Source organism: Zeugodacus cucurbitae, chromosome 3 (genome assembly GCF_028554725.1).
Source record: "Zeugodacus cucurbitae isolate PBARC_wt_2022May chromosome 3, idZeuCucr1.2, whole genome shotgun sequence".
In the NCBI taxonomy this organism is placed as follows: Eukaryota; Metazoa; Arthropoda; class Insecta; order Diptera; family Tephritidae; genus Zeugodacus; species Zeugodacus cucurbitae.
In genome coordinates this window covers 18,636,282-18,648,781 of record NC_071668.1, presented here as the reverse complement: position 1 = coordinate 18,648,781, position 12,500 = coordinate 18,636,282, and the positions used below count along the sequence as shown (strand labels likewise).

The window sequence follows — 12,500 nt, the reverse complement described above, 5'->3', positions numbered from 1 at the left end:
TGGAGAAGGAAGGCTCTGGTAGTGAACGATGACAAGATGAACTATAAGTAAAATTCTCTCTCGACTAACAGAGACCCAAGTCCCTCATCATTTTCGTTTTTCTATATGGTACGGAGGTATGGACAATGACAACACTAGATGGTTCTGGATGAATGAGAACACTGCAGCTCTGAGATTATACGATGCAGTCAGTACCTGCCGGGGGAAGCAGAGGATGAGGATGACTTCCACACCGTTGGAAAGAGAAGGTGGAAAGGAACTGGCTGAACTTGGTAAAAAAGGGATGACACTATACTATAATCGCGTAAGCGGTGTCTACGCCAGTAAATAAGAAAATTATATAACTTTATGTCTATATGGTTTGGTAATATGTGGATCGACTCATCGGGAGGTGGGTTACTAATTCAATTCACTCGATTACGACACTTAAGATACATATTCTTAATTGTATTTCATCAGAAAAAATGCTAATATTCTCCTCACAACTGTATATACATCACATAGCGGATCACTGGTTGCAACTGATCCATGAGTGCTTTCCGTGGCGTCTTCCAAAACCAATATGTTGTGGCATGTTGATTTTATTGAGAAGTAATCAGTCGTTCCTATATTGAATTAATTGCTCTTGCTCACGCATAAAATATGCAGCAATTGTAATAAAAAGTTCACTAGCTGCATTACCGTTATCGATTATGTTATAGTAATTAAATTTTATTTAATTTCACTGTTAAAATTCATTTGTAGGCGCGGCATGAAATTAATGAACGGAAGTGCATGTTTTCTCAGGCTGCACGAAGATTTTTCCATTAATTATATTTTCTGGCACTTCACAATTAGTTTTCTAATGAACAAGGGGGTATTTGGTAGAACTGAAACTTTCTGTAATTCTACGAAAATTGAATTCTTTGTTTCCTTTTTTTATAGTTTAGTACGAAGAGCCATGAAAAGTTCGCCCGTCAATATGTGAAGAACTCTAGGTTGAGTATTTCATTTGGTTATGTAAGGAGGTATCTATAACTATTGGAACCTCTGCATGATCAAATCTCCTTTCAACCACCACCTTCCGAAACAGATATATGATTTCTCAGTTGAAGGAAGATAAAGTAAATCAGGGAGAGTAGGTCGTAGTTTGCAGCAGTTGTAGGATTGGTTTTGACGAGTTTCGATCCCATTTTAATTTGACCTTAGACATGGATTTTCGTGAACTCATTCTTGTCAGTTTCTATAAACTCGCTTTAACTGAGTTGGCGAAGTTTTTGCCGATTTGAACAAAACCGTGATAATGTAGACCATTTCCCTTTCTACCTTAGACTCTTATAATATTTTCTCTTGCTCTTGATACCCTTCAGTTCATATGACGAAAGCCAAATAGAAAGCGTAACTAGAGCATGAAGTGTTTGTGTAAATATCACGTTGATCATTGGAATTTTTGCGAAAGATCTCAATTAAAGATTTTTTTTAATTTTTGAAAGGAAGTGGTGCATGGCACTGGCGCCAAGATGGACATCGTCTAAATAAAGGAAATGAACCGGACTCCTAGCAGAACATAGTAGTAGTATGACGTAGAACCGCAGATCATATGGGAACGTTAATTTTGTGTTGTAAAAAGGAAATTACTGAAAATTGTTTGGAGTATTTAGAATGTATTCAAATATTATAGAATATTCGATTGAAAAGTCAAATATCGGAAATCATATGAGGTTTGGTGGATACATCTATTTATAGAACGAATAGAGCTTTCATGTGCTTTAGAAAGGAAAAAAACAATCCTTTCAAAAATAGCAGGGTTCGGAAAGAAAGAAACTGTATACATTTCAGGTTTTGCCGCATCCCAAATCTCGATAAAGAACAAGAAAATCAATAGTATATACATATTTGTTGGTGTCTAGATAGATAGATGAGACGAGGAAAGCACCACGACCAGTGGTCTATTGTGTACTCTCCAAGTCTACAGCGACTCCATTAGTTCCAGTACCCTGACAAATTCCAGGATGGTCCTAGGATTAAGGGAGACGATGCGCCCCTCTGTTGGGATGGTATATCCTAAAATTTTGCACCTGCTCCTATGAAGCGCTACACATTCCAATGGTATGTGTAGGGGAGTATCATCCTCCATGTCACAGAAGCGGCAGGTCCGCGATGAGACCAAGCCCAGATTATTAAGGTGTTTCCTGAGCTTGCAGTGGTCCGTGTATATACCCACCAATACCCTTAGTTTGCTCCTTGAGAGGTTTATTAAGCTCTTAAATCTTTTGGCGTTATAACCTCCAAATATAACCTTTGATTGGTGCAATCCAGCTGACTGGCGCCAATGCTCCTCCCTATCTCTTCTTTCTTCGGCTCGGAACATATCCCGGATAGTATAGGGACCTACTGCCAGAAAAGGTTCTGGACTGAACGAGATAGCTCGTCTGCAATTTCGTTCCCTTCTATCCCTTTATGTCCCGGCACCCAGATGAGGTGAACTTTGTTGCACGTTGATAGATAATTAAGTCTATCCACGCATTCTCTGACCAAGCGGGACTTCGTTTCATATGATGAAAGCGCTTTTAGATCTCGTTGATGTCTTTGTCAAGCCTCAGTTAGTATGAGCTTCTAGGAAGAATGAGAAGAAACTATTAAAATCATCGGATTATTTATCGTTGGTACTTTGGGATCATCAGAACTTTTTTATCTAGTTGGTTCCAACGGAAACCTGTGGATTTTGTAATTAAGGGACTACTTTCCGTGGAGAGCTTATATTGAAGGATGTGCTAATATACCAAGCCTCAGTTAGTAGGAGCACTAGATAAAGGAGAGGAATCTGTCCAAATTATTGAGTTATTTGTCGTTGGTACATTGGGATCATCGTCTTCAAAATCAAATCAACACTTCTTCATTTACTTGGTTCCATAGGAAACCTGTGAATTTGAAAGAAACCACATTCAATAAAGAAAATCATAAAATCATACATTTAAGGATATGCCATATACATATACCAAAGATAGTACACTAAGTGATGAGCATTTGGTTTAAGTACAATTCTCTTTGGTGGTTAGGAGTGCTATGAAATAAAGAAATTCAATAATGGATGATATAAAAAATTAACCAAAATGATAGAATACCCTAACAACAACCACTACACTGGGTATAAGAAAAAATAAACTATTTACTACCATTGTGAATGCCTGTTTTCATTCAACTACCGTGAACACTTTATCGCCACAGCTGATTGGTTGTTGTATTTGTTCCAATTGAGTGGCGGTGCGATACAAATAGTTTTTCGTGGCGTTTATTTTTAATAAAATAATTAAATAAAAATACCGAATATATATTATTTTCGATGGAAGCGCACAAATAATATAATGTGTAACAGCAAAAGTAATGAATATATGAGATTTGAATCCAATACTTTCGAAATGATTACAAGAGCATAAGTGTTGGACAGGAAAAAAAATATTTACTACGTGGAATATTAGAACCAACTATATAAACAAAAAAAAAACAACACACAAAAGCAGCACAAAATAAAAGAAAATAATAAATAATAATACAAAATGAGTATGGATGAGAAACTTAAATATTCGCTGCTGCGAGGCGAACTTGTGGACAGTCAAAACGCTTGGACACGGTACATACATCAAAGCACTACTTTATGCAAGCAATATGTTTAATTACAATTCATTTTTACAGCCAAGAAAAGCGTGTATGGTTCCTCACACTCATCACAGGCACATTAATGCTGTACTCAACGCGCACGTCAATGCCTTTACTAATACCCGCTGTTGCGGCAGAACAGAAGTGGAGCAAAACTGACTCGGGTACTGTGTTAAGTTCATTCTTCTGGGGCTACACATTGACACAGGTGTTTTGAACGAAGAAATATTTGTAAATATTAGAGTTTACAAATTAACTTACCCATTTGTTGTGGTTGTTTTGTTGTTTCCAGGTGGTGGGCGGTTATTTTAGTGATCGTTTTGGTGGACAACGTGTTATACTTTTCGCTGCCATTGGCTGGTCATTGATTACATTCTTTATGCCAAATATTATATGGAATGCAACAGCGATTAAGGCGTATTCCATACCGTTTATTGTCACTATACGTATTATAAATGGCGCATTCCAAGGTGTTCACTTTCCAAGCATGATTAGTTTGACGAGTCAAGTGAGTCTCAAAACTTTTTTAAAATTAAACTTGTACTATAATTTCTATGTGCTTTTTTTTAGAATCTCTGCTCGAATGAACGCACAAGTTTCTTTGGTCTACTCACCGCCGGTTCTGCGCTAGGCACTTTGCTCACCGGCAGTCTCGGCTCATTTGTGCTCGACTACTTCGGTTGGCCATATGTATTTCGCGTAATCGGCTTTTTGGGCATTTCTTGGGCATTAATGCTGCGCTACTACACGATGGCTGGTGAACGTGGACGCATTATTAATGTATCGGTGCCATCACGTCTATGTGCCAATAAACAAATACCGGACAATGTGCCGTGGCTGCGCTACTTCCGAAAGCTCTCATTCTGGGCGTGTGTGCTTACGCATGCATGCGAAATGAATTGCTTCTTCGTTTTGCTCTCTTGGCTGCCCACATATTTCCACGATGGCTTTCCGCATGCCAAAGTGTGGGTGGTCAATATGATACCATGGCTTGCGCTGCCGCCATGCACTTTATTCGCACGCTATTTAACCGGCCGCTTATTGGCGCGTGAGTGGTCTACATCGGCGGTGAGAAAGATCATACAGAGTTGCTGCTTCGCCTCACAGAATCTAGCGTTATTCATTATGGCGCGCACAAGTGATTTTCATACAGCGCTGATTTGCATGACCGTTATCATTGGTGAGTCGACTCTGACTTAATTTAACTGCAATTCTTTATGAAAAAAAAATATTTTTTTTTGTTTTGCAGGTGGCACTGGCTTCCACAACAATGCTGTCACTGTGAATCCACAAGATTTAGCGCCATCACATTCCGGCAGTGTTTTCGGCTTGATGAATACTGTTGGCGCGGTGCCGGGATTTTTAGGTGTCTACCTCGCTGGACATATTTTGGAGATCACACAAAGTTGGCCAATCGTTTTCAGCACTGCAGCCGCTATTAATTTAGTCGGTTGGACAGTGTTCATGGTATTCGGCTCAGCTGAGGCTATTGTGTGATTCTTGCTGTACAATGCTCGCTACACTCCCACAAGGCACATGCACACATTTCGAAGAAGTACTGACTATTTATGTATATATTATTCCAAATATATTTGTACATACGTATTGTAGTACAGAACCTCATGCGACTTGATGAACGGCTTTTAGTAGTTCCTTGTAATCATTTAATTATTTATTTGTGCTTGAGATCTACAAAATCTGTAAGAAAAAATATTTATAAGTAGTACATATTAAAATTATTTAAGCGTGATATGCAAAATATATAAATAATAAGTAAAAGAAAAAAAACACACAATTAGACGGTTATTTGCACTTTATTAGAAATTATTAAATTTTAAAATTATTAAAACGGACATTTTATGTCTTTCAACTACAAATAACTATAGCTGTAAAAAATAACTGCAAATAATTACACAATCCACTCGTCATCCTGTAACATTTTAGACATATAAGGGCCGTCCAGCTCATAACCCAGTTTACGATAATAAGCGCGTGTTCCCACACCAGAAATAACAGCCAACTTCACGCTGCCATGTTCCTCCTTTGCAATACGTGCTGCTTCTTCCATCAACAACATGCCGAAACCCTAAAAAGTTGCTCAATAATATTTAAAATACCTTTCATAATTATATTTACAACTTTCTACGAACCTGATGCTGAAACTTGGTCGGATCTCTTGAACTTACGGGCACCACCGAGCCATACACATGCAATTCGCGCACAATCGAACATTGTCCCACTTTTGTCAACTCCTTTTGGTACGTATCTGGTGAACATTTGCGCAAGCGCAATAAACCCACAAGTATATCCTGTTCGGGATCTTCATATGAGAGGAAAGTCTCCCAACCCCCATTGGCATAGTAGTCACGACGTATCAGCTCGATTTCGTATGGACGCACTTTATTATGTATCTCTTGTATGCCAACTTCACGTGTGCGCACGTCACGACACTCTGTGCCCCAATCTTTCATACGCGCCAGCGCCAATTCACGCAAATTGCCGTGCTCCACACCGGAACTGTGAAGATAACAAAAATTTAGTAACAGTTCTTATTTCATATGTTATTTAACAAACCTCACAAGCGGCATTGGTATGTCGCGTTGTACACGATAGACGCGCGTCCATGGCGGCACCAATGCCAATATCTTTGCCACCAAATCAACCAACATTGATGGTGGATAGGACTTATAGCGACCAGTTTTCCACAACTCATATAGACCAGTGCCACGTATCACCAACGTTGGATAAATTTTTAAGCCATCCGAGCGGAAGGCTGGATTTTCGAAGTATTCCTGCAATAAAATATAATTTATAGTAAAAAAAAAAAATAAATTAAAAAAAAAGAAATTTTATAAAAAAAAAAAAAAAATTTTATAAAAAAAATAAGTTTTTACAGTAAAAAAAAAATTAAATAAACAAATAACTGCACTCACAATAAACTGCTCCAAATCACGTTCAAAATCTACATTTGGCAAATCAGGCATCATATGCGCAACAATTTTGTAACCAGAATCCTTGCCCAACTTGAAACTTTCGCATACCGCTTTCACAGTATGACCACGATTTGTATCGCGTGCTACATCCTCATACACCGACTGTACGCCAATTTCCAAACGTGTGCAACCGTAATTCAACATATCAGTGATATGACGCTTAAGACAATAATCCGGACGTGTTTCAATCGTTATACCAATGCATTTAGTATGTGAAATCTCCGAATAACGTATAGCTTCCTTCAGATCACGACTGGTGTGGCCACTAAGTGCGTCATGCAATTTCATAATGAACTCGTTGCGATATTTTTCATCCAAACTCATGAAAGTGCCGCCCATTACAATAAATTCAACTTTATCTACTGAATGTCCCAGTTGCTTCAATTGTTCAACACGGTGACGTGTTTGCAGAAAGGGATTATAACGCGCACGTATGGCACGCATAGATGTTGGTTCATAACCGGTGTACGATTGCGTTGAATATTCAAAATCACTATCTGGCCCACCGGGACAGTAAACACATATGTTGCCGGTCATATTAATGTGTGGACAACGATGCGGCTTGCACATGACAGCAACAACAGCGATCTATAAAGGATAAATATATATTAAATAAATTAATAATACATTTTATAAAAAGTAGTTTTAGTCAACTTACACCACTAGCTGTGCGTATAGGCTTGGCGCGCAGCTTTGGTAGCAAGATTTTCTTTGCCTCTTGTGGCACAGCGGCAATGATGTCTACCAGGCGTGGTGAACTTTCCAAACCATACTTTGAGGAAATGCGTGCTTTCAAACGATTTAAATTTACGTCCTTTTTCTCTTCATGCGCCTTCAATAATTCTTGTATTATTTCACCAATGACAATAACACTACGTTCTTCACGGCTCAGACCAACTCCTGAAAAGTAAACGTGCTCAGTATGAAATATTAAGAAATTAATTTTAAAACTTACCCAACTTCTTTTTTGGCTTCATTGTACTATTAATATAATTACTAAAACTTAATTATTTATAAAATTTGCACACTTTTCAACCACACAATTTATAATTGGACAGCGCATAAAAAGAAAACAAGCAGTAATGTCAAATTACACACATGTTCAATGACGAGTTGCCAACGACTTTTTTGCCGGTGAGTTGCCAGAGAATGTAAAATACATATTACATTCTCTGGAGTTGCTTTATAAAGAGTTGCCAACTACCAGCGCTTATTTGTGCGGACGATGAAGTTCAATATGCGTTAAAATATATAATTCTTTTATATTTCGCTTCAGTAAACATTTTTATTTTAACTATAAGTATAATATTGCATTTGTAAATACAAAAGTTATATAATAAAGGTGAAAAATTTTAAATGCATAAACAAATCAATGTTATTTTTAATTCACTCTTCAGCACTGTTCAATTCTTATTAATACAACTTAATTACAACCCTGTCTCTTTAACAGCTGATGTTTGTCGCAAAATTTAGTTTGTTTTCTGTGCGATTGTTGTATATTTTATCGGCGTGAAGAATCAACAAATTATTTAAAATAAAGCAAATAATTGGTGAATACAATGGCGACGTGCCTCTCGAAACAGCAATTAGAACAACAAAAAATGCTGGAGCAGCTAAATGAGAGTGACAATGACGATGATACGGAGTTGGAGGAAGCAGCGCAGGAGGATACTTTTGCATTTTCTGTAGGCCAACTGAATATGCTATAAAAATAGTTTTATATATATATTTTTTACTCTTACTATGCACACAGTGTAGCAGCGCTTGTTGGGTTTGTAACGGTTATTATGGTCCAAATTTTGATGAGCCACTTTGCGGCACCTGTCATGCTTTTCTCTATAATACACAAGCCGCTGAAGAAGAGCTGGAGACTACGATATCCGATGACGAGGACTCGGGCAATGATGAGCCACCTTTTAAAGACAAACAAGAAGTAGACGAAGATGATGATGATGATGTTGACGACGTTGTGGAAGATATTGTCGACGATGAGGAGGGTGTCGGTATGTTAGACGCTGTGGTGCGTAATGCACCTGTAAACGTTGCACATGAAATGCAAGTTGACAATGTGGCACCGTTACCAGCTGTTAATGAACCGCGACGTTCGTTAGAACGCGAAGCTGAACGTAGCAATATGGTGTTGTTGCCCATACAGCGGCCACGTCCGTTAGCGCCACGCTCATTGCCTGATTTTCTAGAAGTGCTGAGTGAAAGACATGCCAATGCAGGTGAAGTTGTAGCGCCGATAGCACCACCAAATAATATACTTATGTTGCCTGTTGAAATTATGGTAATCATATTCTCCTACTTGGACGACATGTCCATGTGGAAAGCAAGTGAAGTGTGTAAGCAATGGCGTAGCATCTTGGAACAGAACACATCACAACTGATGTGGATGCGTTATCTGAAAGAGCGCTGGCCACTCTTCCAATGTATTGTCGATGTGCCAAATTGGCTGAAACTATATAGTGCATTAATGAATTCGTGCTTCTGTCGCACATGCCTGCTGCAGATGGCGTTGAAGTCGCCACCACGCGCACGTCAAAATGCGATACGCATGAATTTCTTACGCAACGATGCGCATCAATTGAATAGTCATGCAACGGAAGGTATTGACGCGATACCGCTCGATAAACAGAATACCTATTGGCAAGCAAGTATTTTAGGGCCTGCTGGCAGCCCATACGAAGGTGGCAAGTTCTTTTTGTACATTTTCTTTCCCGAACGGTAAGTTTTTGTGAAGATAATAAAGCTTTCATTGAATCTTAAAAATTATATTATTCTCTAGCTATCCAATGATTCCACCCACTGTGCGCTTCTTAACAAAGATACTACATCCAAATGTCTCACGCCACGGTGATGTCGGTATTGATATTTTTCAACATAACTGGTCGCTAGCTTTGAATGTTTCCAAAATTCTGTTGTCAGTGCAAAGTTTGCTCACCGATCCATACACAGAGGTTTGTATATTGATAACTGTTAACTATAGTTTATAAAAATATCAATTATATTGCTTACAGGTATGCATGGAGCCGGAACTTGGCTATATGTATGAACACAATCGTGCACGTTTCGAGAACTTGGCGCGCTCTTGGACTTGGAAGTATGCCATGTTTGAGTTAATGCCACCTTCTTAAGCATACATTAACACAATTTTATTCCACAAAGTTAATCAGTTGCTAGTTGCGCAGCATTTATGAATTGTTTAATTTTATTTGGCTCGAGCACAAAGAATTCTCTCCATTAAGTTTATTTATTTATGTCAACGTATGTACACACATACATACACACGTGCGTGTATACATATGTTCTTTCTTTGGTTGTGCCGTATATCCGTAACTGTATAAATGACAAAAACAGACGTGCGAATATAGTCTACAGTTATACTGGATCTTTACAAATTGTTTTCGCGTATTTGTGTTAATAACCATAATTGGTTTATAACAACAAACCATTACAATTCAGCTTTTGTTGTTGTTGCGTGAATTCGCTATTTAATTGTTTTACAACAAAACACTACTGACTCGATTAATTAAATTAGCAATAAATATGCCTAGAATTTTTACAAGCAAAACCACATAACTTTTGCACACTATATTCATATTTATAGACATTATAATCCACCCCAAATATATATATAAATAAATATATAATATATAAGTATTTAATATTGTAATAAAGTAAGCACATGTTTACACTTGAAAAACCATTGCTATCAAATTTATAAAAACTATATTTGTAATGAAGAAAAAATATATATAGAAATATGTATATTAAAGAAAAGGTATTTCTAAGTTTGCTAATGAGACTCCACGTATGTTTTCTTATTGGCAAGAAATAAAAGTAGTGATATAGTTGTGAGACTTACATAAATACATACATACACATATATATACAGACATAAATACATATTTAATTCTAAATAAACATTATTTTGTTCTAAAAAACGTTTCGTGTTTGTTTTAGTTTTGTATTTAACAAGTAAGGAAGGGCTAAGTTTGGTTGTAACCGAACATTTTATACTCTCGCAATTTATTTATTCAAATGTATTAATATAACACACAATATTACTCATATATTCAGCATGTATGTATGTACATGGTATAAAGTCCATTGAAATTTGGAAACCCTAACATTAGGTGTATGGGAGCTAGAAGAAGTTATGACACGATTTCACAAATTTCAATATTGTTGGAATAAAAATATTTCATTTTAATTTCTTCACAATATATGACGACCTAAATTTTCGGTTAAACAATTATTAGAAGCAACGAGGTCATAATGTTATATATATGGGGACTTGAATACTTATGGTCCGACTTTGGGGATTTTTAGAAGGGCGATGCCACACTATAAATGTAGTATTTGTGCAAAGTTCTGTTCCGATATCTTCACTAGTTCTTACTTTATATATTGTAAAGTAAATGATTCAGATCGACTTCAAAGTTCTAGTATAAAGAAAGTAGGCGTGGTTGTGAACCGATCTGGCCCATTTTCACAACTTATCATTGGGATGCAAGGAAAATATTACAAACCAATTTGCATTGAAATCGGTCGAGTAGTTTCGGAGATATGGTATTTGACCCATAAGTGGGCGGAACCGCGCCCATTTAAAATTATGTATACCGTTTGGAGTGCAGCTCTTCTGCACCTTCTTTGTAATAAAATTTAAGGTTTCTGTTGGTTTTCCTTCCATTCCATTTCCATTTTTAGTATTCAACGTAACCTTTGTATGTGAGGTGTGCGTGGTAAAATCCAATTTTCTCCATTTTTGGACTATATAAGGAAATGCCTGAGAAAAACGACTCCTAAGAGTTTCATTGGTATAGCTTTAGTAGTTTACGAGATATATACAAAAAAACTTAGTAGGGCGGAGTCACGCCCACTTTCCCAAAAGAATTACATCCAAACAGGCCCCTTCCTAGTGCGATCCCTCATATCAAATTTTACTTCAATAGATTAATTTATGGCTTAGTTATAGCTTTTTATGTGTTTTCGGTTATCGCCATTTTGTGGGCGTGGCAGTGGTCCTATCCGCCCATCTTCGAACTTAACCTTCTTATGTTGCCGAGGACCACGAGTACTAAGTTTCATTAAGACATCTCAATTTTTACTCAAGTTACAGCTTGCACGGACGGACGGACAGACAGACATTCGGATTTTGACTCGCCTCGTCGCCCTGATCTCTTTGGTATATATAACCTTATATCTAATTCGTTTAGTTTTAGGATTTACAAACAACCGATATGTGGACAAAACTTTGTTGCGAGAGTAAAAAAAGATATCAAAGAAGAAGAAGAAAGCCGCTGATTCTAAACACGTGCATAACTGGCGAGACCAAGGATTTTTATACGGTAGAGGTGTGCTAACTTGTCGACAGCATTTCTCACAAATATTTGAAAAGTCTCTTCTGCCGCTACAACAACAACAATAATCCCCATTCTATGTTTCCAGTTGATTACCAGTAACTGCAGCTGTTACGATTTTATAAACTATTTGCCCTGTGATATTACTATTCAGATCTTTTTTGGAAATTATTTATGCAGAAACTACAACAACAACATCATCATCATCAATTTGGCATAACAACCGCAAGTTTGGCGTCTGTTGGGGATTTCAAGATTCGCCAGGCCCACATCCACTTGATCGTTCCACCTGTGTTTTGGTCGTCCTTTTCTCCGCCAGTGGGTACGGTGTCGTAAATTTTTCGTGCTGGAGTGTTTTCTTAAATCCGTGCGATATGCTCAAGCCAGCGCAACCGCTGTATTTTTATGAGCCGCACTTTGTCCATATCGCTGAAGAGCTCATATAGCTCGTCAGTCTAAAGAATCCACCTACGCGTAGCAGGCCATAAATCCTTCGGAGGACTTT

General features: G+C 37.6%; 3 protein-coding genes across 3 annotated transcripts; 2 read left to right on the top strand and 1 right to left on the bottom strand.

Annotated features, from left to right (window-relative positions):
• The first annotated feature begins 3,211 nt into the window (after positions 1-3,211).
• On the top strand, positions 3,212-5,133 carry LOC105217274 (solute carrier family 17 member 9). The gene is made up of 5 exons (XM_011192201.3): positions 3,212-3,610; positions 3,673-3,844; positions 3,929-4,144; positions 4,207-4,816; positions 4,886-5,133. The coding sequence occupies exons 1-5, from the start codon at positions 3,537-3,539 to the stop codon at positions 5,131-5,133; spliced, it is 1,320 nt and encodes a 439-aa protein (XP_011190503.1). The 5' UTR covers positions 3,212-3,536.
• Positions 5,134-5,431: 298 nt separating this feature from the next.
• On the bottom strand, positions 5,432-7,743 carry LOC105217272 (elongator complex protein 3). Its single transcript, XM_011192200.3, has 6 exons — positions 7,585-7,743; positions 7,288-7,529; positions 6,570-7,217; positions 6,211-6,428; positions 5,787-6,153; positions 5,432-5,722 (listed from the first exon to the last, which is right to left on the bottom strand). Exons 1-6 carry the CDS (start codon positions 7,604-7,606, stop codon positions 5,546-5,548), a joined length of 1,674 nt encoding a protein of 557 aa, XP_011190502.1. The 5' UTR covers positions 7,607-7,743; the 3' UTR covers positions 5,432-5,545.
• Positions 7,744-8,070: 327 nt separating this feature from the next.
• LOC105217271 (uncharacterized) lies at positions 8,071-10,097 on the top strand. Its single transcript, XM_011192199.3, has 4 exons — positions 8,071-8,314; positions 8,383-9,356; positions 9,418-9,589; positions 9,650-10,097. Exons 1-4 carry the CDS (start codon positions 8,189-8,191, stop codon positions 9,764-9,766), a joined length of 1,389 nt encoding a protein of 462 aa, XP_011190501.1. The 5' UTR covers positions 8,071-8,188; the 3' UTR covers positions 9,767-10,097.
• Positions 10,098-12,500: the final 2,403 nt, after the last annotated feature.

Excerpts from the sequence above, each read along its gene's own strand:
- LOC105217274 (XM_011192201.3), top strand. The coding sequence starts at position 3,537 with ATGAGTATGGATGAGAAACTTAAATATTCGCTGCTGCGAGGCGAACTT. Across the intron at positions 3,845-3,928 it reads GGGGCTACACATTGACACAG|GTGGTGGGCGGTTATTTTAG; the intron begins GTGTTTTGAACG and ends TGTTGTTTCCAG. Across the intron at positions 4,817-4,885 it reads TTGCATGACCGTTATCATTG|GTGGCACTGGCTTCCACAAC; the intron begins GTGAGTCGACTC and ends TTTGTTTTGCAG.
- LOC105217272 (XM_011192200.3), bottom strand. The coding sequence starts at position 7,606 with ATGAAGCCAAAAAAGAAGTTGG. Across the intron at positions 6,154-6,210 it reads ATACCAATGCCGCTTGTGAG|TTCCGGTGTGGAGCACGGCA; the intron begins GTTTGTTAAATA and ends TTATCTTCACAG. Across the intron at positions 5,723-5,786 it reads CGACCAAGTTTCAGCATCAG|GGTTTCGGCATGTTGTTGAT; the intron begins GTTCGTAGAAAG and ends GCAACTTTTTAG.
- LOC105217271 (XM_011192199.3), top strand. The coding sequence starts at position 8,189 with ATGGCGACGTGCCTCTCGAAACAGCAATTAGAACAACAAAAAATGCTG. Across the intron at positions 8,315-8,382 it reads AGGATACTTTTGCATTTTCT|TGTAGCAGCGCTTGTTGGGT; the intron begins GTAGGCCAACTG and ends CTATGCACACAG. Across the intron at positions 9,590-9,649 it reads TCACCGATCCATACACAGAG|GTATGCATGGAGCCGGAACT; the intron begins GTTTGTATATTG and ends TATTGCTTACAG.